We start from the raw sequence: 26,296 nt of genomic DNA, 5'->3' as shown, positions 1-26,296 counted from the left end.
ACCAATTTTTCCTTTTAATAGTATTCTCTCCTTTTAAGAGAGAATTGGTAGTTACAAACTAGTCACAAGGGTGTAAAATCAAGCATTGAGAATACTAGTTTAGTCAATAATATTGTGCTAACTATGTATGGTGCCAGGTGGGTACTGGCAAAGTGGTACATACACTTTGTAAAGTATATGATTATCTAACCAGTGTGCTGTACACCTGAAATTAATACAAAACAATATTGAATTCAAACTGTCATTGAAAAATTAGAAAAAAAAACAAAAAACCCTACAACAAATGAAAAATATAAATAAAACCTCATGCTCTTACGTTTTTGCTTCCGAGATATAGGATAAACTGATCTGCAATCCCGGGCAGTTCTGGCTGCTTCACAGGAGGTTTCACGTACAGGCTCAGGGACGTGAAGGTTCTTAAGTCATCTATCCTGGCTTTAGGGTGCACTTCGACAGCAGACTGCCCATCAAACATCATGGAGACTTGGATCTGGAGTTACAAAAACATCCCATTAAAAGCACGTTGCAGAAATGGGCCTGGTTCTCAGTGGGTCTCCCTCACTCCTGATGGGGTCACTGAGGTCTCCTCTCCTCCATGCTTTGTTTGCTTATGTCCTCGCCTCCTTGAATGAAGGATTTAAGGCATACTGTAATATAATAGTTGAAGTTTAAAACATGGTGATGAAGGAAGTCTAAGAATGAGGATATACAGGGATTCCACAATGAACTACATACTTGATTGAGGTGAACTAAGCTTCTCGAAGGGATACTTAGTTATACAATTCACAAGACCTATAAGATTAACAACAAATCGCCCTAGCTGGTTTGGCTCAGTGGACAGAGCGTCAGCCTGTGGACTGAAGGGTCTTGGGTTTGATTCCGGTCAAGGGCACATGTCCGGGTTGCAGGTTCAATCCCCATAGGAGGCATGCAGGAAGTAGCCAATCAATGATTCTGTCACCATTGATGTTTTTATTTCTCTCTCCCTTTCCCTTCCTCTCTGAAATCAATAAAAAATTTTTTTAAAAAAAAATAATGGATTTGTCAGAAGTATAACTAACTCTGGGTAATAGTACAGTTAAGAACTGCTCCCCAGGGTCTTCAAAAGAGGCTCATGGGGGTAGGCTGTAAGCAACACCTTGGGAGGGGCATAGACCCAGCTTTGAAGTCTGAACCATAGTCTTGACAGCTGGCTCTGCTGCTTGCTAGCCATGTAACTCAAACAATCACTTAACCTTCAGTTTTCTCATCTGTAAAATGAGCACAATAAGTTTGCTGTGAGAATGAAATAAGACAATAACTATAAAATGCACTCCAGTGCCTGGCTCTATTTTGTTACAATAATTCTAAGAATGAATTCATTAATATGTGTCTTATAATGATTCTTAGATAGGCATCACAACAAAGCACAAGTCAGTAAATGCATTTGTAAGAGGCCCAGTATGATATGCTAAATGGATTTGAGATGATTTTCAAGAATTCAGAAGAAGACAGACTGTGTATATCCATGTCATTTATGCAAATATTTCTGAATGATTAGATGTATTTACATCAATTAATCAATATTGATTTGGTAAATACTGATGGTGAGTGAGCTCAAGATTATATTACCAGGTGCCAACAGTACAGCTATTCTATGTTGTCAGCTGGTTAAACATCAATGCGTGTTAATAAACCATCGAACAGTGTGTGGGATTAACATAAAAACTGAGAGAGAAGGATGTCTTTTATCTCCACAGAAAGATCCCACTTTGAGGAGCCTCGTGCGTCCGGAGTCATTGCCAAGACTCTCTTTAGAAAATGGCTTTAGGTTTTTAAAGCCCACAAATTCTACTCCGTGTGAATAAAACTACCAGAAAGCACTCAAAGAAAACTTAGCTTTGGAAATGCCATTTCTTGATGATAAACCTTTTTTGAAATGTTCTCCAAGGTATTAAAAAGGTAATTTGTGGTGTGAAATCAATTACCATATATCATTTAAAAGTTGGGTATATTTAACAATCATTATTTCCTTCTACTACAAAATAATTGAATTCTAACTCGTTTTTTTTTCTGTAAGTAATTTGGGCCAATAGTCTGTTCAGGCCAATTCTCAATTGAGAAAATAACATAATATAATTTGTTGTAAAAAAATGTTGCTGGTCTAAAAATCAATAAAGAACAAATTAAAAAGAATCTCAGAGGGGAGAGTACATGGGTGGGAAAAGATCAACCAAAGAACTTATATGCATACTAGAAGCCTGGTGCATGAAATTCGTGCATGGTAGGATCCCTAGGCCTGGCAATCAGAGTTGATCTGCAGGGTGACTGGTGGGGTAATTGGGGGGGACCTCCACTGGTTCCTGCCCTAGTTGGCCTGGTGCTACCCGCTCACCACTCCCCACACCCCACCACCGTTGCTGGGTCAGGGCCTGTGGGCTTGGGGCAGCTCCTGCATTGAGCATTCACCCCCTGGTGGACAGTGCACATCATAGCGACTGTTTTTCCCGCCAGTTGTTCTGCAGGGGTGGCGGGTTGGAGAATGGGGGAAGGGGCCGGCTAGAAGAGGTCAGTGCGGGGATAAAGGGGACATATGTAATACTTTCAATAATAAAGATTAAAAAAAAAAAAGGCTAAGTACAAGCCCTGTTTCACCACACTGCAAATGTTAATTGTTGTGCCAGGCTATGTTCCTACCAACGCTAGTGCTGGTTATACCAGTTGCTGTGTTGCTTCTGTATAAGCATCTCAGAATAGGGCCTTTTTTGAGATTATTCTGTTTAGCTGGTTTGTAATTCCTCAGTTAAACCTACGGAGGGGTTAGTAAAAGCTTTGTGTACAACACAATCTTTTGTGTTGTATCAGAAAATTCTATGAAGAGATAGATGGGCAAGATTATTCCATATAGCAATTGCACTAAAACAACTGTTAAAATGAATAATAATAATAATAATTGCGTCTTTTCTTGTGGTTGGCTTCATTTGATTTCTTTTGTTGTATAAACCATGTTGACTAGATTAAATTTGTGGTCTTAAGTCATGGCTATGCTTTAGAATCTTTAATGCTAAGTTTTCTTTGAGTGCTTTCTGGTAGTTTCATTCATATGGAGTAGAGAAAATACAAGTGCTGAACCCTTTCTCATGAGAGCCTGATCTATTGCTCTGAACTTGGGACCAGGAAAGGGTTTAGTTTTCAAAGCTCTTCATGTGATTGTGATGAACAGAGGGAGCTGAGAACTGTGAACCTGGGAGATGCTCTTCCTGTTCTCATTGTCTCCCAGTGATCAATAATGCTGAGTCTGTTCATGGCTTACCTTGCTGGCAACACTTCTGGTCTGAGCAATGAGCTCTCGGATCCTCTGGATGCTGGCGGAAACGTTGCTTGCAGGCCGCTTCTGCTCAACTGTGCGAAGCTGATCCAGGAGCTGAGGGACAACCTCTGTCAGATTTCTTACTGCAGTTAATAAAAATTAATCACTTGCGTAAATATCTCATCATTGATTACACTTCAGGAATGAGATGAAGAAAAAAACATATGATTACTTCTGGTAGAACTATAAGAAATTATTTTTAATCCTGCAAAATGAATAGGTAAGCCCAAGGCATAATTTCTCCTTTGTGACATTTACAGCATATACTGATTTATAAACGGATGCAGAACAAGCTGACTTATGAAGCATATGTCTGAAGGGCAGGATCCACAATAAATATGCAGGTGTTCTTTTCACCACAAACCACACCACAGAGTGTTCAAATTTCTCATATTACTGATATAACAGCTTTAAAAATTCGGGGCAAAAGCAGGTGGAGAGGTTGCTTCCCATAATGCTCATCCACAGGCCACACTGCTGCTGCAGCAGTCCCAGCAGATGCAGGAGACAAGGGAGCACTCAGAGAATTGGTTGAGCACTGAGAGGTTGCTATTTCGATTCCTTGTCAGGACTTGCCTAGGTTGTGGGCTCAGTTATCATTGGGGGTCATATAGGAGGCAGCCGATAGATGTTTCTCTCTCATAGATATTTTTATATCTCTCTCCTTTCCTATCTCTCTAAAACTCAATAAAAAACACTTTTAAGAAATATGAGACTGAAAAAAGAATTTCTCAAATAATATGTGGTTTTAACAAGTAAATGAGGTATGCATTTAAATATTTCCTTTTCATTGCTATAAATTTGTGTTCAAGTTAGCCAACAAGCTGTCTTCTTGGTGAGAAGCTTCAGTTATATTTGGCCATATTTAGTACCTGTTGGTAATAGCCTGATTTTTTTTTGGATAAGGATAAAGTAATGCTCTTAGTAAAATCCATGCTGTTTAGTAAATGTTTTCCCTAAAAGATCGTGAAGATTATTTACTCCAACATGTGATTGACCTTCTTCCTGAAAAAAAATCAAGCTTACATTGATAAAAACAGATGCTACCTATTTTACATAGAAAATAGTCATGACTTTTAATCAATCTATTTAGTGTTTCTGTGAAATATATAGGTTTCATATGTACATACACATGGATAAATGAACTAAGCAAAAGTTTTTCTCCTTTTGTAAGCTAACTTCTACAGTATTCCAATCTGAAACCCAAAAAAAGGAAACTGCTCCTTAAAACATGTGCGGAGGTCAATGGCCAGTTCCTCAACTGGATGCACACTGAGACATTCCCAAGGGATACCTGCATCTCTGGCGGAGTCCACTGCCGTGTTGTAAGCATAAGAGTCAAACTTTTGGAGGTTCTGGGACCAGTTGGTGAGGTGGTCGGCCATCGGGGCGGTGGCCTGCTGAACTCCCATCGTCGTCCTGTTGGCTTCCTCGGTGGCCAGCTTGGACTGACCCAGGCGCTGCTGAGCGTCACCTTCACACAGAGCACAAGGACACTCACTTTGCAGAGAAGCAGGGCACTTGTTGGGAACATTAACATCCATTTATTCACTGGGTGACACAGACCTTACTACATGTTGAGCTTTTAAGCCAAACGAAGATATTTAAACATATGTTAATTATGATGCAAGTTAGGTGCACAAGATTACGGTAAGCAGTATTACTAAGTGAGCTTGAAAGACTCTAAAGTCTCGTTAAAATCATGTAGTGCATTGAAAACACTTTCTAGTGAGAGTTCAATGAAAAAGTAATTAGTATTTGTTCGGGTTAGAGACCTGGTGAGAAAGGCGCAGAAAATTCATCTGAGAGATAACTCATAACATGTTTGTGTCTTAAATTGATTGTAAATATCACTTTCTTTTATCTGGAACATTTTTTTTGGCCATAAAAATGATACTCTAATACAGCAGTAAATGGATAAGAAAGGTATTTTTGAATAAGAAAAGCAAGTTTAAAATATATAGTGAAATTCAACTTTATTAAAAATCTACCTAATTAAAGTAATATGTTTATAACAAAATGCTCTTTTTCCTAGGAATGAGATTATAAAATATTTTTCTTCCTTTGTTTTTTCTTCTTATCTCTATTTTCTAATGTTTCTAAAATGCTCACGTCTTATTTCTGTAACAAAAACAATTAAAAATCACTCAGGACAGGTTGTAGCTTCAGTTTTTAAAAAGTGGAGAAACGTTTAATTCAACTGTACATGCTCTGAACACTGGTGGAAGCAGCGTTGAATCCCGGGTTTGCCTTTTGGAGCAAATTGTGTAACCTTGACAAGCCTCGGGTTCACAGCAGCCTAGAGGTTAGTTAGGGTGATACTTTCCCACACGAGATAATGTGGGTGAAGCAGCCTAGAACCTAGCATGTGAGAGCCTGATGGTACTGACCACAGGGACTGCCCATGGGTGCCTCCCTCCGGCAGGGCTGCGGTGAGCCAGCGCACCGTAGCTGGATTTGTTCCTAAAGTAAAGCATCCACGCCATGGGGTCCTGTTTAGCTCTCACTGCTGGGAAGGCACATCTGCTTCCAATCACGTCTAAAACACCACTGTAGTCTCAGATTAGGCGAAATGAACGCCCTTTTTTCTCTATTCTGCTCACTGGCCTCCCTGCTTCACTATAAAACTGATGTGGCGTGTAACAGAGGGCAGCTGTGTACAGTTGGGGCCAGAGAAACCCAATAGCCATGGATGTTCATAACAGAGTAGGTTACTGAACAGTGCGTAAAAGCAGTATGATTCCATGAATACACACACACACACACACACACACACACACACACACACACACATTTGGAGGGAAATTCTCTCAAATTTAATGGTCACCCTTAGTTTTCTAAAATTCTCTTTTTGTGTGTGTATAATGAATATAGTTTCTTTTGTCATCAGAATATAATATTTATTTATTAAAAGATTGATGAGCAAGGAATCACCTCCTTCTTCCTCAAAGGTTTATCTAATACCAGTGAACAAACAGATGAGGCTTAAGTTCTGACCGATCCTTACCTCTTTCTGTGGTTTGTAGTTGCTTAATGGCATCATTTAATCTGCTTTTAAGGGCACTCTTTCTTGCTACGGCTCCCCCCACGCGCCTGCTGGTGTCAGTCACAGCCTCCTCATTGCCTGTGGAGAAGAAGCCAAAGAAAGTACCAATGGGGCCAGAATGCCAGGAGGAAAAACTCCATGTCAACAAGAGAAATTCCGATTGTACAGGAAGTACAATCTGCAGCACTGTGAATATGGCATGACCATAGAACACCAGCTCTGGAAAGTGGCCTTTTCATTAAGAGGTACAGGTTTGCAGAAACGTGTAAGCTGCGTGAGCATGATTTATGGTGATGGCTGGTTATGTAAGAGTAATTCTTTTTTTGAATTGTTTTAATAAAATTTTAATTGATACACTTCGTGCATCTTGAAAAGGGCACACATTATAAATGCACATCTTGATGAATTTTCTTAAACCAAACATAAAATAAAAACAGAGTCCAGGTCAAGAAAACAGAGTATTATTTTAATACCCTTACAATTTCCTGGGAATTCTGCGGTTACCCAAAGATGACCATTATTCTAATTTTCTCTCTTTCTGTTAGTTGTGTCTGTTTCTATATTTAATTAAAAGGAAGTAATACAGTACTATATTTTAAAAATATTTTTTGTATCTCTGTTTAATTTCTGTAGAGTTGTAAATCTTAATACCTACAGTTTGTCTTCCATCTTTTTTTTTAAATATATTTTTATTGATTTTTTTACAGAGAGGAAGGTAGAGGGATAGAGAACTAGAAACATTGATGTGTGTGTGTGTGAGAGAGAGAGAGAGAGAGAGAGAGAGAGAGAGAGAGAGAGAGAGAGAGAGAGACATCGATCAGCTGCCTCCTGCATAACCCTCTTGGGGATGTGCCCGCAACCAAGGTACATGCCCTTGATCAGAATCGAACCTGGGACCTTTCAGTCCGCAGGCTGACGCTCTATCCACTGAGCCAAACTGGTTTTGGCCCATCTTTGTTTTTATTCTTCAAAATTGTGCTGGCTATTCTTGTCTCCCTATCCCATTTCCATATAAATTTTAAAATTATTCTGCATACAGTGTTGGTATTGAATCTATAAATAAATATTGCAGGATTAACATTTTTACAAATTTGAATCTTCCTCTTAATTTACACACTTTCAATTATTCTTCTTTAGATCTAAACTCTCATTTGATCTCCATTTAGAAATTCTTTAATTTCTTTCAGGAGCATATTGCAGTTTTACGTGTAGAAATCTTAGCATTTTTCATCAGCTTTATTGCTGGGTATTGCATTGCAATTGGTGTTATTTTTAAAAACTAATTTCTCATTGGTATACACAGAACTAAACTGGGTTTTATTCATTGAATTGATAACATGGGCTTTCTTGTCTTGTTTTCAGTGTTGGTGGGAAAGCTTTCAATATTTCAGTTTTAAGTTGCTGAATGTTATCTTATTGTTCTTTATTGAATTAAGGAAGCCTAACTCTATGCCTAGTTTGCTATGGCTTTTTAAAAAATATTCATGGGGCCGAAACCGGTTTGGCTCAATGGATAGAGCGTTGGCTTGGGGACTGAAAGGTCCCTCCCGGGTTCGATTCTGGTCAAGGGCATGTACCTTGGTTGCGGGCATATCCCCAGTAAGGGGTGTGCAAGAGGCAGCTGATTGATGACTCTCTCTCATCGATGTTTCTAACTCTCTATCTCTCTCCCTTCCTCTCTGTATAAAATCAATAAAATATATTAAAAAAATAAAAAATAAAAAATATGCATGGGTATTGAATTTTGTTAAATAATTTTCCTGAATATAGTGAGATGATCATAGAAATCTCCTTCTACATTCTGTTAAGTGTGGTAAGTTACTATTGATTCTTCAAATGTTAAACTATCCTTGAAATCAGGAATAAACTTAACTTGGTCTTGTTATGAGAGAATTTGGCTCATAAATTTTCTTTTTTGATAATGTTCTTGTCAGATTTTGGTATTTTGTTTGCTTCATAGGGGAATTTAGAGAGTATTTCCACTTCTATATTCTAGAAGAATTTATATATAAGTGGTGTCATTTTTTCTTTAAAAGTTTGGAAGAACCCATTGATTCCTTGAGATTTTTTTTTGTGGGGAGGGTTTAATCACTGATTAAATTTATTATACAGTCTGTTGGATTTTCTATTTGTTCTTATTGTAGCTTTAATAGTCTTTTTCTTACAAAACTATTATTGAAAGTGTGCTTGTAGATAGTCCTAAACTGTGTTATCTGAGAACAAATCCAAAAAGGTCAGGATATAATAACTTGTCATCTAAACTGAAGAATTAATTTCCCCAAAATGTGTTCACGTCTTGCTTACTTTATAAACCACCAAGGAAATAATGCTTCTTGATTAACAGAAAAATACTGTTTTTACTTCCCATTATACACTTCTCTTTATTTTTAAGGGGCTTGTAAATATATTCTCTCTCATGGTGTATTTACTGCTTTTTATTGTATAGTCTGGTATGATTGGTTTATTGTTCAGTTATCTTTCCCCCCACATGTGTATAATGGGTATACAATGGGTGGTGCTTCGTTGACTCTGTCACCAGGTACAATAAAACCAAGTACAAGCATTTCTTTCTTATTTCCTCTGGGGTAGTGTCCAAGAACTTCCCAGAATTCAAGGAGGGACTTAAACATTTTGTAGTTGTATTCAACTCTCTCTCTTTCTCTCTTTTAACTTCACTTTTTGAATATTGTGGTATAAAAAACCTTATCTTTTTCTTTTGGGTCCTTTGACTGCAAAGAAAACACTAGCTGATATAGTGAGAAATAATAGCTTTAGTTCTGTATTTGGAACTCGATAAAAATAGAAGGAAGAAAATTTATTTTGGGTTGGATGTTTATAAGAAGAAATGTTTCGTGAAGAGTATGTCCTATTTGGAACTTACTGTCTTACATAAGCATTTTTTATTTTACAAATGAATTCAATAGAAGATTTCTATAAATAGCTGCTACCTGAGTTCATTAACTATTTGACAATGAAGAAAAGGAAGGAAATGATTGATTACTGAAAGCTATTTGGATATAAATTAACAGTAATCTGAAATAACAATGTAACTCAGTAGATGAATATGGTTCAACTTGGAAATTTAAATGTATATCACAAACATGTATTGTTGAAAGGGAGGCAAATTCTTAACCACACAGTCCTAACTTTCCTTCAGTGTCTCTTTTACAAATAAATAAATGAAGGGGTTTAACCAACAAGATCATGAAATAGGTGATAATATCTATAATATAGTCAAAAAGACTAATGCCGAGAGACTTATTTGCATATAAAACACTGAATTTTGAAGAGATAGCATTCCTAAAGTAGAAAAAAATGCTTTCATGAGGTTCAGTAACTCAATAATGACAGGATTGTGACAATACTTTGCAAATTATCGAGGAAAATAAAATATTTAAGTAATTGAATCATGAAGATTGGCATATTCTGATCTTCACATCACATGAAACAAAATCAATACATTGATATGGCAACATTTACTTAAAATATTTTACTATTCATCTAATTCTTTACTGTTACTAATATAATTCTTTTTTAAGGAGTATGATCAAGACTGGCATAAAATAATAGTTGTTTTGTGGGAATTGAATAGTTAAATATTCTGCATATGAAAAACAAATGCATTTATTTTCCATGTACTTCTTTGTTAAAAAAAAAAAAAAAGCAGCACAGTAGTACTCAAGATTAATTGCTTTGATAAAATTACATAAAGTGTTCAGTTTCAAGCTTAGCCTTTTGTTTTTAGGTGGTAACTAGAAGTTAGCTAGATAATGAATTTCCAATCTCATTAGTCAATGCTCGACTATCCTTAGAAATGAGTTCATAATATCCATGATGAATAATGTTCAGCGAAATTCTTATCAAATTCAATTGTTTTTAAGATTCAGAATTGATTAAAATGATCCACTTTAATTTTTCCCTCCCTCTCCCACTCTTGGGAGGTATTGCTTCAGCAGATGCAAACACCAGCCTTTGAAAATGCTTCTTTCCCTACAGCCATTAGGCTTGTCCTAAATACAGTAACTTTGAAAAACACAAACTACAAGAAAGCAGAAATACCCCAATGGCTTTGTGGTACCCTATCCTCCTGACCCTCACAATGATGACCTAAATGGGTCATCGTGGGTAAGGTTTTAAGAAAACTTTTGAATTGTCCAAGAAAGAATAAATGATGTGCAATATAGTTTTAATGGTAAGTGTGCTTTATGGCCTAATCTCTATAAAAATTGGTATTTATGATAGGTTTGTAAAAACTTATTGGTATTTATGATAAAGGTTCATCTAATAATTAGTCCATTTAATTAGCAAGAATTCCGACCACGTTTTACTATATAAAAGGGGTGTGTGTGTGTGTGTGTGTGTGTGTGTGTGTCTGTTTTGCTTTTTTAATCCTCACCCAAAGATATTCTCCCATTGATTTTGTACAGAGAGTGGAAGGAATGGGGAAAGGAAAGAAAGAGATAGAGAGAAACACTGATGTGAGAGATACATCTACCAGTTGTCTCCCACATGCTCCCTGGCTGGGGCCAGCAATGGAACCTGAGACTCTGGTAGTCTTCAGTGCACATGCTGATGCTCTAACCACTGAACCATGGTGGGTAGGGCAAAATGTGTGTGTGTTTTAACCCACAATTTATTTCAAAATATCTAATCTTTGCTTTGTTATACCTTGACACTGAGCAGGAACTATTAACTTATTATTCAGTTGAAATATCACTTATTCTTTAATCCTAGAACTTTAAAATCTGTCTACCTGCAGAAATATTATATGAAAGGAGTGAAGCAGCTACCAGTATAAACCTGAAGGAGGTGGGAAAGTGAAGATACTTACTGGGATCTGCCCTTGTTTGCAGCTGTCTGGCTTGATTGAGGAGGTTCTCGCTTTCATCTTTATGGTAAATGATTTGAGTGTCAATCCCACTCACAGCCTATAAAGGAATTGAGTGGAGAAAGTAAGAATGATGGCAGAAGAGCTATTTGTGATTTAAATGATGCAGTTTTCCTGCTAAACACCACGCAAAACTCATGCAGCTTCATTTTCATAGATCATCTTTCAAGGTCAAAGGTGAACATGAGACAACAATGTCCTCGCATTTTCAAGATAAATGATTTTTGAGGAAAATTCAGTAAACTAAGAATAGTGCCTGGCCAAAGCCCCATCAAAGTGCTTGCTGTGTAGAAACTATCAACAAATAATTTTTGAGTTGAAAAAAAATCAAAAGATGAAAGAGATTAAAAAGTAAAAATTGACAGGTATAAAAATAGTCACGGAGATGAAAAAAGCAAAGGGAACATAGTTAATAATATTGCAATAACCATGTATGGGGCCAGTTGGGTACTAGATATATAGGGTTGATCACTTCATACGGTCCATATATATGTGTCTAATCATTAAGTTGTACACCAAAACTAATATAATATTGTATGTCAACTGCAATTGAGAAATAAATTGGTGAAAAAAAGAAAAAAAATATGAATCTCTGCATAAAGCATATTCTCTCTTACCAGGAACTAATCTTAAATACGTTTCATTCAGGAACTGTGGCCTCAAGCAACTGTCAAAAAAACTGGCATTTACTGTCTGGAGTAGGGCACATCTTGAAGAAATTGATTATTGAAACATTAATAACATAAATAAAATGGTATTTTCTTAGTTCTACCTTTTCTGCCATTTGTATTACATTTTGGAAGATCAAGAGATGACATTAGAAAACAGAAAAGTCCTATCTGGCAAAAGGCAACATATAAGTGAACTTTAAAATAAGAGAATACTCGCATCGTAAATTTGGTCAGTGATGTTCAAAGCCAATTCTGCCGTATCGTTGGCTTCACTAACGTAATTGGCAATGTTCTCATAGACATTGGAAGCGTCCAAAGCCTTCTGAACCAGCCCGTTGGCATCCGAACTGTGTAGATTCCTGTCAATGAACAAACTTGTCATTATTTTCCCATCTCACCCTTTGGGAAATAGGGCCATGTGTAGGGCTTGCTTGGAATGCTTCCAGGACCACAGGCACTTCCTGTTATTCAAAGTCACCTGTGCTTGACAAGGTTTTCCTAAGCTCATTTCCTAGAGGCTCACCTCCTTTGCATTCCTCTGCCTTTGGTGACCACAAAACCATCCTATTGTGGCTCCACGGCAGCTGCCTGCCTGGCAGCAGCCACAGGAAAAGGAAATGAGGAGTTAAAAACAGCCCTCAACACCTCTTCAAGCAATAGTTTATGCTTGGCAGGCAGGCAGAGGAATGAACCCAGTCATCCCCATCTACTCCTGACCCAGGTCAACATTGCTATTCCCTTTCCGTAAAAGAAACCATGGCTCTCAGGGCGGTGCACAGCCTCAGCATGGTGTTAGGCGTTAGCTGGGTTCGCTATTCATTCAACCTTACTTTCCTTTTTTCTTGCATGGCCCTATTTCCCTTACATAACAGACCATATTTTTCCTTAAAAAGGGGAATAACATGCATGGAGTATTTATGGACAGATACTGGGCTAGCCCTGCTCTATATATTATGTTTTTATTTTTTTAAATATATATATATTTTGATTTTTTTAAATTTTTATTTCTTACAGAGAGGAAGGGGGAGAGAGTTAGAAACATCGATGAGAGAGAAACATCGATCAGTTGCCTCCTACTGGGGATGTGCCCGCAACCAAGGTACATGCCCTTGACTGGAATCGAACCTGGGACCTTTCAGTCCACAGGCTGACGCTCTATCCAATGAGCCAAACCGGTTTCAGCAATATATATTATGTTTTTAATACTTAGCCCATCCATGAACTACATATTGTTACTCCCTTTTCATAGAAGCAAGTGAGGCTCTGAGAGAGGGTTTGTCTCACTCCTGAGGCCTGGCTGCCTCCCTTAAGCACACATCTCCCCACCCCTCCGCCCTATATTCTATGTTCTCTGCCTTTGCCCTTTCTGGCCCCTGTAAGGGTCATCTAACATTTATTGAATACCCATCATGCACTGAACAATCACATAGGTGCTGATAACAGTGTATGCCTCAGAGGATTGATATGAGGTCCACAGGGACAAACTATGTGAAATGATTGGCACCATGCCTGGCGCCCAGTAAACATCAGGACTTATTTTTATACCTGAGGTATATCCTGAATTGGAATTCCAAACTAGTCAATAATTCATGTTATTGACACGTACTTCTTCCTCTAGAACATAAATGCCACCCCCTTTCTGCAGCTTATGCTCAGTCATTTGTCTCCATTTTAAATCCACCAGTTCCACCTTTTTCTCTCAGTTCAAACACTGGTGAGTAGGACTCCTTAATTCACCAGTAACTTCCAGAAGATTCTCTGTGACCCAGTATATGAGATTGCAGATCTCGTGTGGCTCATCTCTTCAAATGCCCTGATCTGTTGAGCTTGGTCAATTGTTTCTCAGCCTCTGCATTCTGTGTCAGGTCTTGCATGCTTTCAAAACTCAGAGTGACTTCCTCTGCATTTCTTTGGCTACATCCTTCTCTTTTGTTCCAGTCATTTCCCTGGCTCCTTCACACCAGAGCTGACTCAGTAGGGAGGACAATGATAACATTCCTTTCTGTATTAAGGCAGCCATATAATTTTTAACCTTTTATAGAGGAAGGGGCCCCCCGGGGGCAAAAGGACCCAGGGCCCATCAAAGTCCTAATACAGCCCTGCTCCGCAGAAGTGTTTTGATCTTGCATTTCTTCCTCCCCAGAAGCCCTTGTTCTCAGAAATCGTTCAGAAAGTAAAACCTGAGGAAAATTTTTCAAATGATAAAAGGAATATCGTTTTATAAATATTTATTAATATTTTGAAATGTTGTTGGCTAGAGTGGTACGAAGATGTACCCAAGAGCTTGACACAAAGCCTTTGTTACTTGTTTTCATTACAAGCACAAAACAGGTGCTCCATCAATATAGAAAATAAAATGTGTTTTTGAAATGGGAGCTTCTTGATGAATTATGTGTATCTCTTTTTTGAGGCACATCATGCAAATCATTGGGTACCCAGATAGATGTTGAGGTATAGTCACATTTTGAAGGAAATGTATCTATACATTTGGATGGTTCCCTGCATATATTTAATCAGAAATATCCTGAACACAAAAGGGCTGCAGGGTGATGGATGTTCCCCATCATGTTTCATGCAAAGCATGTGATAACTTAGAACTGTGCTGGGACACTGCTTGCCGCAGAGCAGCATTTAGGGAAGGTGTGTGTTGGGGTCCCAGTCAGGAGGATGGCCATTACAATGAGCAAAGAATCTGAAGAGTGCACAGGGATAGGTCTCAAAATAACATTCTAACAAGGCAGCACATTACCCAAAACAGTCTTTTAGCCAAGTTCCACTTTATTGGCTTTAATCAAAAACATATTTCCTGGGAACATGACACAGAGCTGGATACAACACATCAAGGCTTGATAAGACCTGTCTCCCTTCCCCCCACAATCCCCTTCCCTTTCTTCCCTATTTCTCTCTCTCCCTCTCTCTCAATTCTCAGAAGATTTGTAAGGACATTAACATTTTGGCAATCAGGAATAAAAAGGTGATTTAAGTTTTAAACAGAGGTTACTATTGGTTCTTATGCTGTTCATGACCTTAACTGACTCTTATTTCTAATGGCCGGATTTGCAGTCCTTTCTCTGTAATTATCTCATTTATCTATTATTTCAAGGCCATGAATTCAATTCCAATCTTTCAGTATACTTCAATGAACATAAATTGAGTGCCCAAAGGGTGCAATACTCTCTTGTAAATGCTATGAGAAAAAAATGTCCATTGATTTTTCTCTTAACAGGTGTTGGAATCAAATAGATCCTGTTGGGCAGTGTAGAGTGTTGAGAATATTTATCAGAAGTCAGTTGTATTACTAACTTCCAACCAGCTTTACTGAAGAAACTGGCGTATGGAAAGCTAAAACTGCCAATGCAGTAAATAGGCAATTATGATAGATTTAGACCTTATAAAGGGATCTGATTTATTTGATATTTTAAAAGTTATGCCTCTAGGCAAAATGCATTAATAGCCCTAGCCGGTTTGGCTCAGTGGATAGAGCATCAGCCTGCGGACTGAAGGGTCCAAGACTCGATTCTTCTGGTCAAGGGCACATGCCTAGGTTGTGGCTTGATCCTCAGTAGGGACTGTGCAGGAGGCAACCAATCAATGATTCTCTCTCATCATTGATGTTTTTCTCTCTCCCTCTCTGATACCAATAAAAATATATTTAAAAATGCATTAATAATTATGAAACAGAAATACCCTCACTCCAAACACAGGTCTGTAATCTGACAGATTTTTTTAAAATTAAAAAATTGTTTCCCTGAAGTGATTACAATAAACAGTGATTGGTTCTCAGACTGCCCATCAATAAACAAATAAAAAAGCAAACCCAACCCTCAAATCAACCTGCTAACACCAAATCCCAGTAACACTGGCATATGAAATCAAATAAAAATAAGTTAATCAGCCCATGTAGATATTTGCATTTCTCAAGCCAGGATATTACCTGCTTAGTTCATCGGCCTCTTGTTGAAGATTGTGTGCATGGTCAACAGCTTCTTGGACTAAACTATAACTGAGGTTACTTAGGTTGGATAGCTTTCCCTGTAGTTCATTTTTGGCTCCATCTATTTCAGCATAAATCCCTGATGCATTCTAAAGAAAATATTTTTTAAAAATGAGTTAAATTTAGAAAAACTTAAAAACTTTCTCCAGGGAGTATCAAAAGATAATCTCTATTCTTCATCATTATAAAGTTCAATAAATTCCAGGCCAGGTCTACATGATAAACATAAATCAATATTTATCTGTTTCTCTTGCATAGTCAACTCCTTCTCTCTACTGATTGCTTCCCTAGCATTCAGACATGCTCTGCCATCTCTGGTCTGAAAGCAAACAGAACTAAATCAACATCAATGGTCCACACTTGAGTAACTGATTGTTGTTTCAATGCTCCATAATTTTTCTGACCACTGTGTCCTTGTGCATACTATTTTATCTGTTTGGGGGATACAGTTCTCTTCTTTTCTATCTCATCCACCTGGAAAAATTCTACTCATCCTTCCAAATTCAGCTCAAATGATCATTTCCCTGATGAAGTCATCCCTGACTTCTGCAGGGTGAGTTCAGTATGGCCACATATATATTTTTTAAATCATGTATTTTATTACTGCAATCTTTTCACTTGAATATTACACTCACCAGTTTACAAAATCCTGGGAGGCAGAAACTATGTTTAATTTTGTATTCCCAGAGTTTAGTACACTTCCTGGCACATAGGGTTTATTTTTATGAAGACAGTATTAGACCTCTAGCCATTTGGTTGCTCATATGGGGAACAATATATTAAAGAAAATATTTTTAATTGTATAAGCAGAAAAAATGCCATGGACATTCCACCTTATTATTTCATTCAACAACCATTCCTTGTGTGCTACTATGTGTCAGACACTCTTTTACGCAAGTTACTCAAGTGTGGACCAAATTAGTTACTCAAGTGTGGACCGAAGATAAAATAGATATCTATGGACACATTCTCTGCTCTCAAGGAATTTAAAATCTGGTGGGAAGATACAGATGATTAAAAAAAGGGATCAAATAACTGATCAAGTTAATTTCAGGGAGTAAAAGAACTTTGAATAAAATACAACAGGTCATATGGGTGATTGAAAATAAGAGAGTGATTGAAAGTAAGAAGCCCACTTAGATTGAATGGTTACAAGGACACTAGCCATTTGAAAACTCCAGGACAGCAGGCGAAAAGGTCCTGAGGTAGAGAAAAATATGGTAGTGTGTAAGAAAACGAGAGAAGAGTTAGAGTGTTGTGAGAGAGGGATATTGTGGGGCATGAGGTGAGAGGGTGGGCCAGCACCAGGTCACTTAGGGTCTCATGGGTCATGGTAAAATAAGCTTGTTTCTTTCTTTAAATGTCACAGGAGGTTTTATGTGGGAGAAATAATGGGATCTGATTATGTTTTTAAAGGATTGTTCTGCAAGTGCATAGAGAATAAATCTTAAGGGTCAAGAGTAGAGGCAAATGGATCAGTAGGAGGCTCTTTGGGAGATCACACTGGAGATGAGGAGACTTAGACTAGGGGGAGTAGCAGAGAAGAGGGCAAGCATTCAATCTGGAGACAGGGCCTACAGGTCTTGCTGAAATGAGAGTGAGAAGAAAGGAGAAATCAAGAATGAGTCTAGAATTTTAATCTGAGCTTTTGGGTTGTGCCATGTATTGGGAGACTAGGAAAAGGCAGATTTTATTCAGAATATTTATATTTCATATGCCTATTACATATCAAAGTGGTAGATGAAATTGTGATTTCACTACAAACCATGCTAGTTCTTACTTGAAAATGTCAAGCAAGCATTCAGATGTAAGAATTTGGACCTCAGGGAAGGCATCAGAGTCAGCAGTATAAATTGTGGAATAATACATATAATTAATTTTTAAAGTCATAGAATTCAATGGGAGTATATGAAGAGTGAGTATAAATAGAAAGAAGGGCCCACGACTGAGTACTGAGTCAATCCAGCCCAAGGCCAGGTATGGCCTGAGGCTGTTTTTTTGTATAGCTCCCGGCTAAGAGTATGTTTGTTTACATTTTTAAGGGGTTATAAAAAGTAACAAGAAAAGAATAAGGGAGGGCAGTTGTATATTTGTCCCTGAGAGGATGTGCAGCAGTGAAGTCAGCAAAGGAGGCTGGCAAGAAATGGCCGATGAGGGGGAGAAAAGCCAGGTGAGAGGGGTATTGGAGGAGCCAGGACAGGGTCTTTAATGAAGGAAGGAAGGTTAGCAGTGCAAGACTGAGAATGCTGAGGAGAGAGAGGCAACCATGGTTTGGCTATGTTGAAGTTGCTGGTGACTTGGACAAGCATAGCCTCGGTGAGGGGCAAGGACTCCCATTTGGAGGGGGATGAGTACAGTAGACAGCATGGAGCCGGGGGTTGGGGTGGAAACAGTAACTTTAAATGGCTCAAGATATTTTGCTGTGATGCTGAGAATAGTATTGAGATGTAAGCCAGGTATTTTTTTCTCTTTAACTTCTTGAAAGATGGGGGTTATTAAAGCATGTCTGTATGTTGGCAGTAATGGCCCAGTGAACTGGAAGAGAGATAGCATGCTTTTGGGAGCGATACCCTACTGCCCTGTATTCAAGGTGAGGAAAGATAGAATAAAGAAAACAGGTGGAGGAATGAGACTGTATCAGGAGAAGGGACGCTTTATTATTTATTACAGGAAGGAAGGTAGACATCTGGATACAGATACAGGTGAGTGGTAGATTTAGGGAGGAAATACAAAGAGGGTTCTCTTTGTTCTTAATTTTTTAGTGAAGCATGAAGCAAACTCACCAGCCAGACTGATAGAAGAGGTGGGTTTTCCCCCAGTCATGTTGGCTGTACTGGATGCTGGGCGTACTTGGGTTAATTGGGGATATAGGGTTAGAATTCTCAGGTGAGTACAGTAGGGGCATAGTATGGAAGTTAAGGTTGTTTGTAAAGAATAAGTATATTGATAATTAGCTGCTTAAAGAGGGAAGAGAGGATATGAGAAGAGGATAAATGAAGAGGTCTCCTTGTGGCTAGACAATTGTTGGGGTGGGCATTCTAAGATAGAGATGGTGCTTAGGGTAAGGAGATGCTTGAAATTGGGATTCGGGAGGAGGTACTGTTATTGAAAACCAGAGTATGGCCACAAGAGGGATAAGAGAAGTGGACTGGAGGAAAAGCTTGTTGGACATGTGTTCAAGGAACTGGAGGTCTGAGAGCTGGTGAGCTCATCCATCTGAATTCTGATCTCTCTAAAGATAGTGATAGGGGTAGGAATGGAGAGGAAGACAGGGAGTTTGGTGCTGAAAGACTGAGATGGTGATCACACGTGGCACTATTGAGCACTTGAACTGTGGCTAACATAATTAAAAAATTAAAGTTTTAACATTTTATTTTAAATCATTTAAATTTAGGTAGCCAAAAATGGCTAGTGGCTTCCATTCAATAAAAGAAATGGAAAAATTTAGTCACCTGATCTTAGTTTTATAATGCTAGATAAATTGATAGATTTGAATTGAATTCAATTATTCTGTGACACTGAGCTGCTGTTCTAATCTGCTGTCAGTACAAACCTGCACAGGCCACCTGTGTCCTTACCTTTATTATTTCATCAAGCTCTATAAGGGTCAGACGAGGCGTTACCAGAGAGTCTGAAGATGTCCTCAGGGAGGCATTCACCCCATCCATGTGTCCTCTCACTTTGTCGTGTTGTTTCTGTAGGAAGGAAAAGTAAAGGACAGAAGAAGAGAAGGTGGCTTTAGAGAAAGCATCAGAGAGTGGTCAGTGTCCACTCGTTGTCCTAGCCCCAGGCAGATCTGGGTTCCAATCTCAGCCCCACCACCTATAAAAATTACATACATCCTTACATGAACATCATTCTGGGCTGCTTTATTGTTCTAGTGCTTTCGGCATAAGAAAAAGTTAGGCATAGGAATAGTGCCATATTTCTCGCTTTCAAGAGCAACACATTCATACAAGCGGGCCCAAGCACCAATGACTGCATTCTTATCAATCCAAAAGGCAAACAATTCTAACGGTCACTACTTGGTTTTGGACGTACACATTTACATCAGCAAATTACAGTGCCAAAAATGTGAAAGTATTTTAAAAACATGAATATTTAAATGTTTCAGTATTTTTAAAAATTGTATATCAAACTGTACCCTTTTGGCACACATTTGTGTTGTTCATGCCTGAAGTGTATTTCCAGTTAGAGTGCCCACTGTACCTCGTGGTCCCGCTGCTTGGCTGCCGTGGCTCTGTTCATGTCTTCGGCATCCCTGATACGGTCAAGGGCCTGGTCAAGTGATTCCTGGAGGTCTGACAACTTAGCATTGTAGTCTTCCAGCTGTTCCAGGACCACAGGAAACAGAGAGCGGGTGTCATTGAACAGCCGCTGCCAACTCTCAGCCTGGCTCAACACTGGAAAAAAATACATGGAAATTCAGTCCAGGCTTCTCTTGTCTCCTCCCATTCCATCCAGCATTTAGCAGAGATAAAAACTTGTCAGACTATGCCCTCATTAGCAATAAAGATGGGTGGTGTTGTTCACGAAATAAGTCCAGGTTTCATACTTGAAGTAAAAAAGTAGTATTTTGTAGGAGTTGAGAGCCCCTGGATGGCAGTCAGCCAAAAGGAAGTTTGATTAGCTTTCCTATTGAGATTACATTTTATGTAGAAACCATGCAATTATACTATCTTGGTTATTATCCAGATTATTTCTAATTTTACCATATAAAATAGATTTGGATATATTATAGTCTTATTATTAAAATAACCAAAATTATCTTGTGTGTTACTGCCAAATGATGTTCACAACCATTCATTTTTCTCTGCTCTCTCCAGTTAGCTCCTTTAGGTCAAACCTAAATCATTATTTTGGGTGGGAAGAAGATTAAATGGTAATGGTATATGTATCTTAGCTTTCTAATCAAAGTTGCATGCATTGACTATGTGTCTTCATTCCACTTTTCCTTCAGGGAATATCAATCTGACTTGTTCAATTTTTAAAAAAAAAATATTTTCTTTCATCACCATGAACAGAAGACAAAAGTTCATGGCTGAGTAAAGAAAGTGGTTGAAAATGCCTTCACTAGTCCCATTTCTCCAGGGAAGTCTTGTTAAAATCCAAAAAAGGCAAGGAACATTGAAGTATCTGGCTGTGACATTAGACTTCAGCCTTCCTGACAACTGACTTCATCCTGACTCAGAAATGGGGCCTGAGATTCTACCTTGGTTTTACTGTTTCTATGACTTTATATGCCTGGTACTATATAGTGAGAACATTCCTCTTCTAGAGTGTTCACATTAATTGTTAGCAGAAATTATTAGTGACAATTGTAAGAAAATGATCTAGGGCAGGTGTTCCTAATCCTTTTTGTGCTGCAGAGCCCTTTGTAGTCTAGTAAAATCTTCAGAATCCTTCTGAAAATGTTTATTAAAATGCATAAAGTAAAATACATAGAATTACAAAGGAGATCAATATATTTTTAAAAATTGGTAAGATATGTGCTTCTTTAGTAATGCATTAAGTAACAAGATGTGGAGGTGGAACTAGTAACCATTATAATTTTGAATTATTGATGAACTTAATGTTTTGAGATACCAGCAATAATCATAATATGATGTGCAAACCTGTTGCTTCTTTTTTTGATTATGTAGATTAAAATGGACACAAATGCTCTGCAAGAGTGGAGTCTATTTCCTCACTCCTTGAACCTGGGTTAATCTTGACCAACAGAATGGATATGGCATTGTTGGGTTCTAAGGATAGGCCTCGAGAAGCCTTACACTTTCCATTCTTGCCCTCTAGGAAGGCAGTCATCATATGAACAATCATCGGCAGCTTCCTAAGACACAGAGTGAGAAGCCCAGTCATCTCAGCTAAGGCCCCATACACGTGAGTCATCTCAACCATGCCTCCTGGAGCAGAGAAGAGCTGTCCAGGTTGAATCTAGCCCAGGTTGCCAACCCATGAAATCATGGGTAAATGAATGATTATTGTTTTAAGTGAATATGTTTGGGTGGATTGTTAGACAGTAACTGATAACTGATATAGGGACTAACTCAGAGGTTCACTAGTACTACTGTGATTTGATGTCTACATGTATTATTAAAAAAAATGTTAAATTCCCATTGAGGTTAAAAGTCACTAAAAGTCATTCATGGGCCTCAGAACATGAATGCTGCTGAGCTTATAGTTTTACTGGCTTCTCATCTGTAGTGCTGGGAACTGGTTTCCATTAGCCCTCCTTCCCTGTTTCTCATGTTTCCATCCTGTGTTTTTCTCCTCAGGGATAAAATTTCTATAGATCCCTTATGGAACCTCAGCTGTTTCTCAAAAGCTTAAGGTTGGGCCTGGATCTAAAAGTCATGGTCAGATAGTCAATTTGTGCTGAATAACTCTGAGAACACGTATAAGTTCCAAGTAGCTGTACATATTGGGAACTGGCTGTTTTGACCAAATGTTGCCCTGTGTCTCTGTGTCTTCTCCTGGACCCACAAAGAAAGAAGACATGTGCTGGGCTCCAGGGGCTGAGGGGACCTACATTCATGGGCTTCGTCTGCCTCTTCATCCACGAGCTCCCGTTGAGTGAAGAATGGTTGGCGGCTTCTAATCTCTTCCAGCATCTTCTGGGCCAACACCAGCTTCTCAGAGATTTCCTCAGAGCTAAGCTCTTGCTGCTCCCCATAGTAGAGCATCTTGTTGTTGATCTCTGAAAGGAAGGACATGATGAAAGAAGGCAGCAGGGAGAGATGGCTGAGCCTTTTATAGACATGCCATTGAAAACACAGGGGACGGTGGGCATACTGATGTTCATACTGCAAATACGGATGCTGGCATCTGTGTTCCACATTTATTCCAGGGAGAAGTAAAACCTGAGAAAATCACTCCTCTTTGCTTCCCATTTGGGGTCTTCAGAATGGGAATGTGATTAACACAATGCCTGCCCTGATTTCATGGAAACCTGTGTCTGGTTTTTGAATCACATTTACATAGTGGCTCAAAAACATTAATTATTTAAGTCACACAAAACTGGGGTCTTTGATCAACCTTTTATATAAAATATATAACTTAGACAAAATGTTCTGAGGTATCTCCTGTCATATGTAGGATACATTGGAGATATTAACCAGACATTAGCCAAGGATTTATCAAGGCTTTAAACCAAAATTAGAGTATACTGTAGTTGTTCAAGTGAGTCTTTCAGATGGTTCTGCAGAGTAGATATACTATAATATAAAGGTTTGTAGATTTCTTTTCATATGCATTTTTTTTTTTTTTGCAATTGCTATTAGCCTTCTGTATATGACTGTTGGTATTTTGACTCTGGGTCATTTTCACCCCAGGACCAGAAGTAGGATGGAGAGTATTAGAACTGGAGGGACTGGTGAGAGTCAGAGGGATTAAATAAGTTGTCAAAATATTAGCAGAGCTGAATAGTTCTTTGACTCCCTGTTTCTACTACAGATGATCAGATGAAAATTATATAATTGCCAACTTGTGCTAGAGGAGCTCCAGGAGGAAGCATTCTATCTTCCTGGCATAAATGAAGCTGTGTGTCTGTGGTTGAGTGTGATATGCGGTTTGGCAGACAACCACTGTTGTCACATAAATTATACCAAATAAGGGCTTGTATTTTCTATGGCTCAGAGCTTGAAGGTTGCCAGTAGTTATTTTAGAGATGGCTGGGGATGGCAATGACACAGTAGTGGTGTGGTGCAGCATTCCTGAATTGTGAAGGGAGAAAAAAGAGGAAAGAAGTTTTAATACTAGAAATACTGCTCAGAAAGTTATAGGGATACCAACATATGCTAAAAAAAACTTATGAAGGGATTAAACATTCACTTTTCAAGAAAGTCTAAAATACCAACTCCTGAAATAAATAAGCATAAGTTACCCTCCCCTTAGAACTAGCATCTCCAAGGCTAATTCTTTAGTGTTTTGATAAAAATATTATATTTATAATTCTGATCTGTTGTATTTTAGCCACTTCTGGTAGAGATTAGAAAAAGGAAATGTAGACAACAGCATTTTTACCACTGGTCTTCGGAGACTGTTCATACATTATTATAACTTTCTGAGCAGTATTTCTAGAAATTAGTTTCCCATTTACTTTCTTTTGTAATTTTTCCTACCATATTTTCTTATGCTCAAAGCAGTGATTTTCAACCTGAGTTACAGTACATGGGTGTGCACAAGAATTTTTAAAACATGCAATACCCATTTAGTCAGGGACACGGACCTCTTTCCCTTTAGACTGTCAAATAAAAAGATGGCAATAGCTGTCTGGTCAGAATGAATCAAAATTATACTTTTTTTTTGGTCAAATTGGTAAAAATATGTCATATATTCTTTGATGTACCACGGAATTTTAGTAGTCAGTTTATGTGTACCATTAGATGAAAAAGGTGAAAAATCGCTGGGTGAAAGGGTTTAGAAACTTCCTAAATAAGAGGGCTTAGGAACTTTCCTAATGAAATGCTTTAGACTAAAACTTTGAGTTACAAAAGCAAAAGTAAATTATTTTCTCCGGATGGCCTATTAAAATGAACGTTGGCTTTGTTTGCTATGTAAAGGGACATTATTCCTTAATTAGATGAGGTCAGCTAATCTAGGTTTAATCTCACTTTTAGAACAAATCAATACTAACTCTAAAATGTTAGAGAAAAAGAGTATTTTATTGGGAGATGCAAAAGCATGCAATAATGAGGATGCGAGTGGGAAGTGCTTCAAATGTATGCCATTTGTTTTATTGTGCATTATAGGCACCAAAGGAAATATAGCAATTGATTAATTTTGGCTCAGTATATCCATTTTCTTGGAATATGCCCTCTATACCTCAGTATGAAGAGATGAATCTCCCACTGTGGGCCCCTTTACTGCCATTGTGCCCTGGGGTGTAGTTGGTCTTATCATCCAGCTCTGAATGTATAGAATAATAAAAACCATGGGAACACACACATACACTGCTTCCTGGCAGACTGTAACCCAAGGCATTTCTCTTTATCCTAGAACAAACCAAGTTGCCTGTTTTCTGTTGGTAAATGAAGGCTGGTTTTCAATGCACCATCAAGGTAGGCTTTAAAATGCAACCTGTATTTTCCAGAGGCTAGAGCACACGTAAGTGAACCTTCAAGGGGAAAGGCCAAATTACCAGGAAGCTTCTGGGCCAAGAAATCTCACATACACCCCTCCCTGTTGTTCGTCTGGATTGGGGACTAGAGCATGTTGCCTGCCTGATTCATGGGAAAGAGCGTCAGAGACAGCTCGGGGCGATGTGGGTTAGTAGACAGTTTACTGCCTCTCTAAAAGCAGTGTGTTTGCTGCCAGTCATCAAGAAAAACGTGAATCCTGTTCTACTGCTGCATTTTAGAAACACCATGGCATGCGATTTCCTCTACCGAAAAGACATTTTGGCATTCCACTTCTGGAAAAGGCCTGCAAAGTAGGTGATTCTGTACATTCATTCTTGAAAACTTACAGAATTGCAAGGAAGGATGAGTGCTCAGAAATCCCAGGTAACTAACTTGAAACTCAGACTTCATGTAAGTTCAAACCTATAGCACTCTAACAACAGTCCCTGGCATGACCATGAGCACTAATGGCAGCTATTAGTGTTTATTGTTGTTAATCACAGGAACCACAGGAGCGAACCAGAAGAGGATATATTTACCTTGGATCGTATCCCTCATGTCGTGGGCTTGCTCTACGAGCTGAGTTGCGTGGTTAATGGTATCCATGCTTTCCTTCTCAGCCAATTGGCTCTTTCTTGAAGCTTGACTTTCCTATAAGTAAACCGTGTAAACAGCAGATTAAATTTAGGAGAAGGGATGTTGTATATGTATATATATGCGGGGGGTGGAAATAATGTATTTCAAAAACAGGGATTTCCTTGACATAGGAAAGTTCTATAACATACAATAAAATTATCCCAGAAACCATGCATGAAGGCTGCTTTGATGACCAGCTTTAGCATTACAGAACGCTACAGAATGCTGTAAAATCAGATGCCATTCCTCTGCTGTCAGTCACAGCTCAACCCGAGCCAGCTGGCTTTCATAGGTAATTTACTCTTTGAATTTTTACTATATCTCAAATGCCAGACTAGGAAATTTCCCACGTGTGCCGAGCAGTTTGACATCGTACACTAAAGAGCTTAAAGCTTCAAAGGGAAAATTGTCAAGAAAGCAGGCCGATCTTGAAATGCTCCACGAATCCCGTGGCTTCTGGGTGGTCCGGTCGCTGGTGAAACAAATTGCCGCAGAGATTCAAAGGCTTAGGCGCGCTGGGCTAAATGCTGTTTTCAGTGCTGCGCTCCAGATTCCATCAACAGCAGTGGCACTTGAGTACAAATAACCGTTCA

General features: G+C 38.5%; 1 protein-coding gene across 3 annotated transcripts in view; it reads right to left on the bottom strand.

Annotated features, from left to right (window-relative positions):
* The window catches only part of LAMA4 (laminin subunit alpha 4), a 122,828-nt gene that overhangs the window by 34,285 nt on the left and 62,247 nt on the right, over positions 1-26,296 (bottom strand). For all 3 annotated transcript variants that reach the window (XM_036414187.2, XM_036414189.2, XM_045572619.1), the window contains exons 10-20: positions 25,607-25,718; positions 22,478-22,645; positions 20,158-20,351; positions 19,527-19,643; positions 15,889-16,037; positions 12,172-12,313; positions 11,227-11,323; positions 6,357-6,473; positions 4,644-4,823; positions 3,293-3,432; positions 317-490 (exon numbers count right to left, since the gene is read on the bottom strand). In XM_036414187.2, coding sequence (XP_036270080.1) covers positions 317-490; positions 3,293-3,432; positions 4,644-4,823; positions 6,357-6,473; positions 11,227-11,323; positions 12,172-12,313; positions 15,889-16,037; positions 19,527-19,643; positions 20,158-20,351; positions 22,478-22,645; positions 25,607-25,718 — 1,590 coding nt within the window. The remainder of the gene's footprint in view (positions 1-316; positions 491-3,292; positions 3,433-4,643; positions 4,824-6,356; positions 6,474-11,226; positions 11,324-12,171; positions 12,314-15,888; positions 16,038-19,526; positions 19,644-20,157; positions 20,352-22,477; positions 22,646-25,606; positions 25,719-26,296) is intronic.

The sequence above is a fragment of the Pipistrellus kuhlii genome, unplaced genomic scaffold, assembly GCF_014108245.1.
Source record: "Pipistrellus kuhlii isolate mPipKuh1 unplaced genomic scaffold, mPipKuh1.p scaffold_m20_p_5, whole genome shotgun sequence".
NCBI lineage: Eukaryota > Metazoa > Chordata > Mammalia > Chiroptera > Vespertilionidae > Pipistrellus > Pipistrellus kuhlii.
Note: the sequence above shows the minus strand (reverse complement) of the source record. Positions and strands in the feature narration are given on the sequence as shown.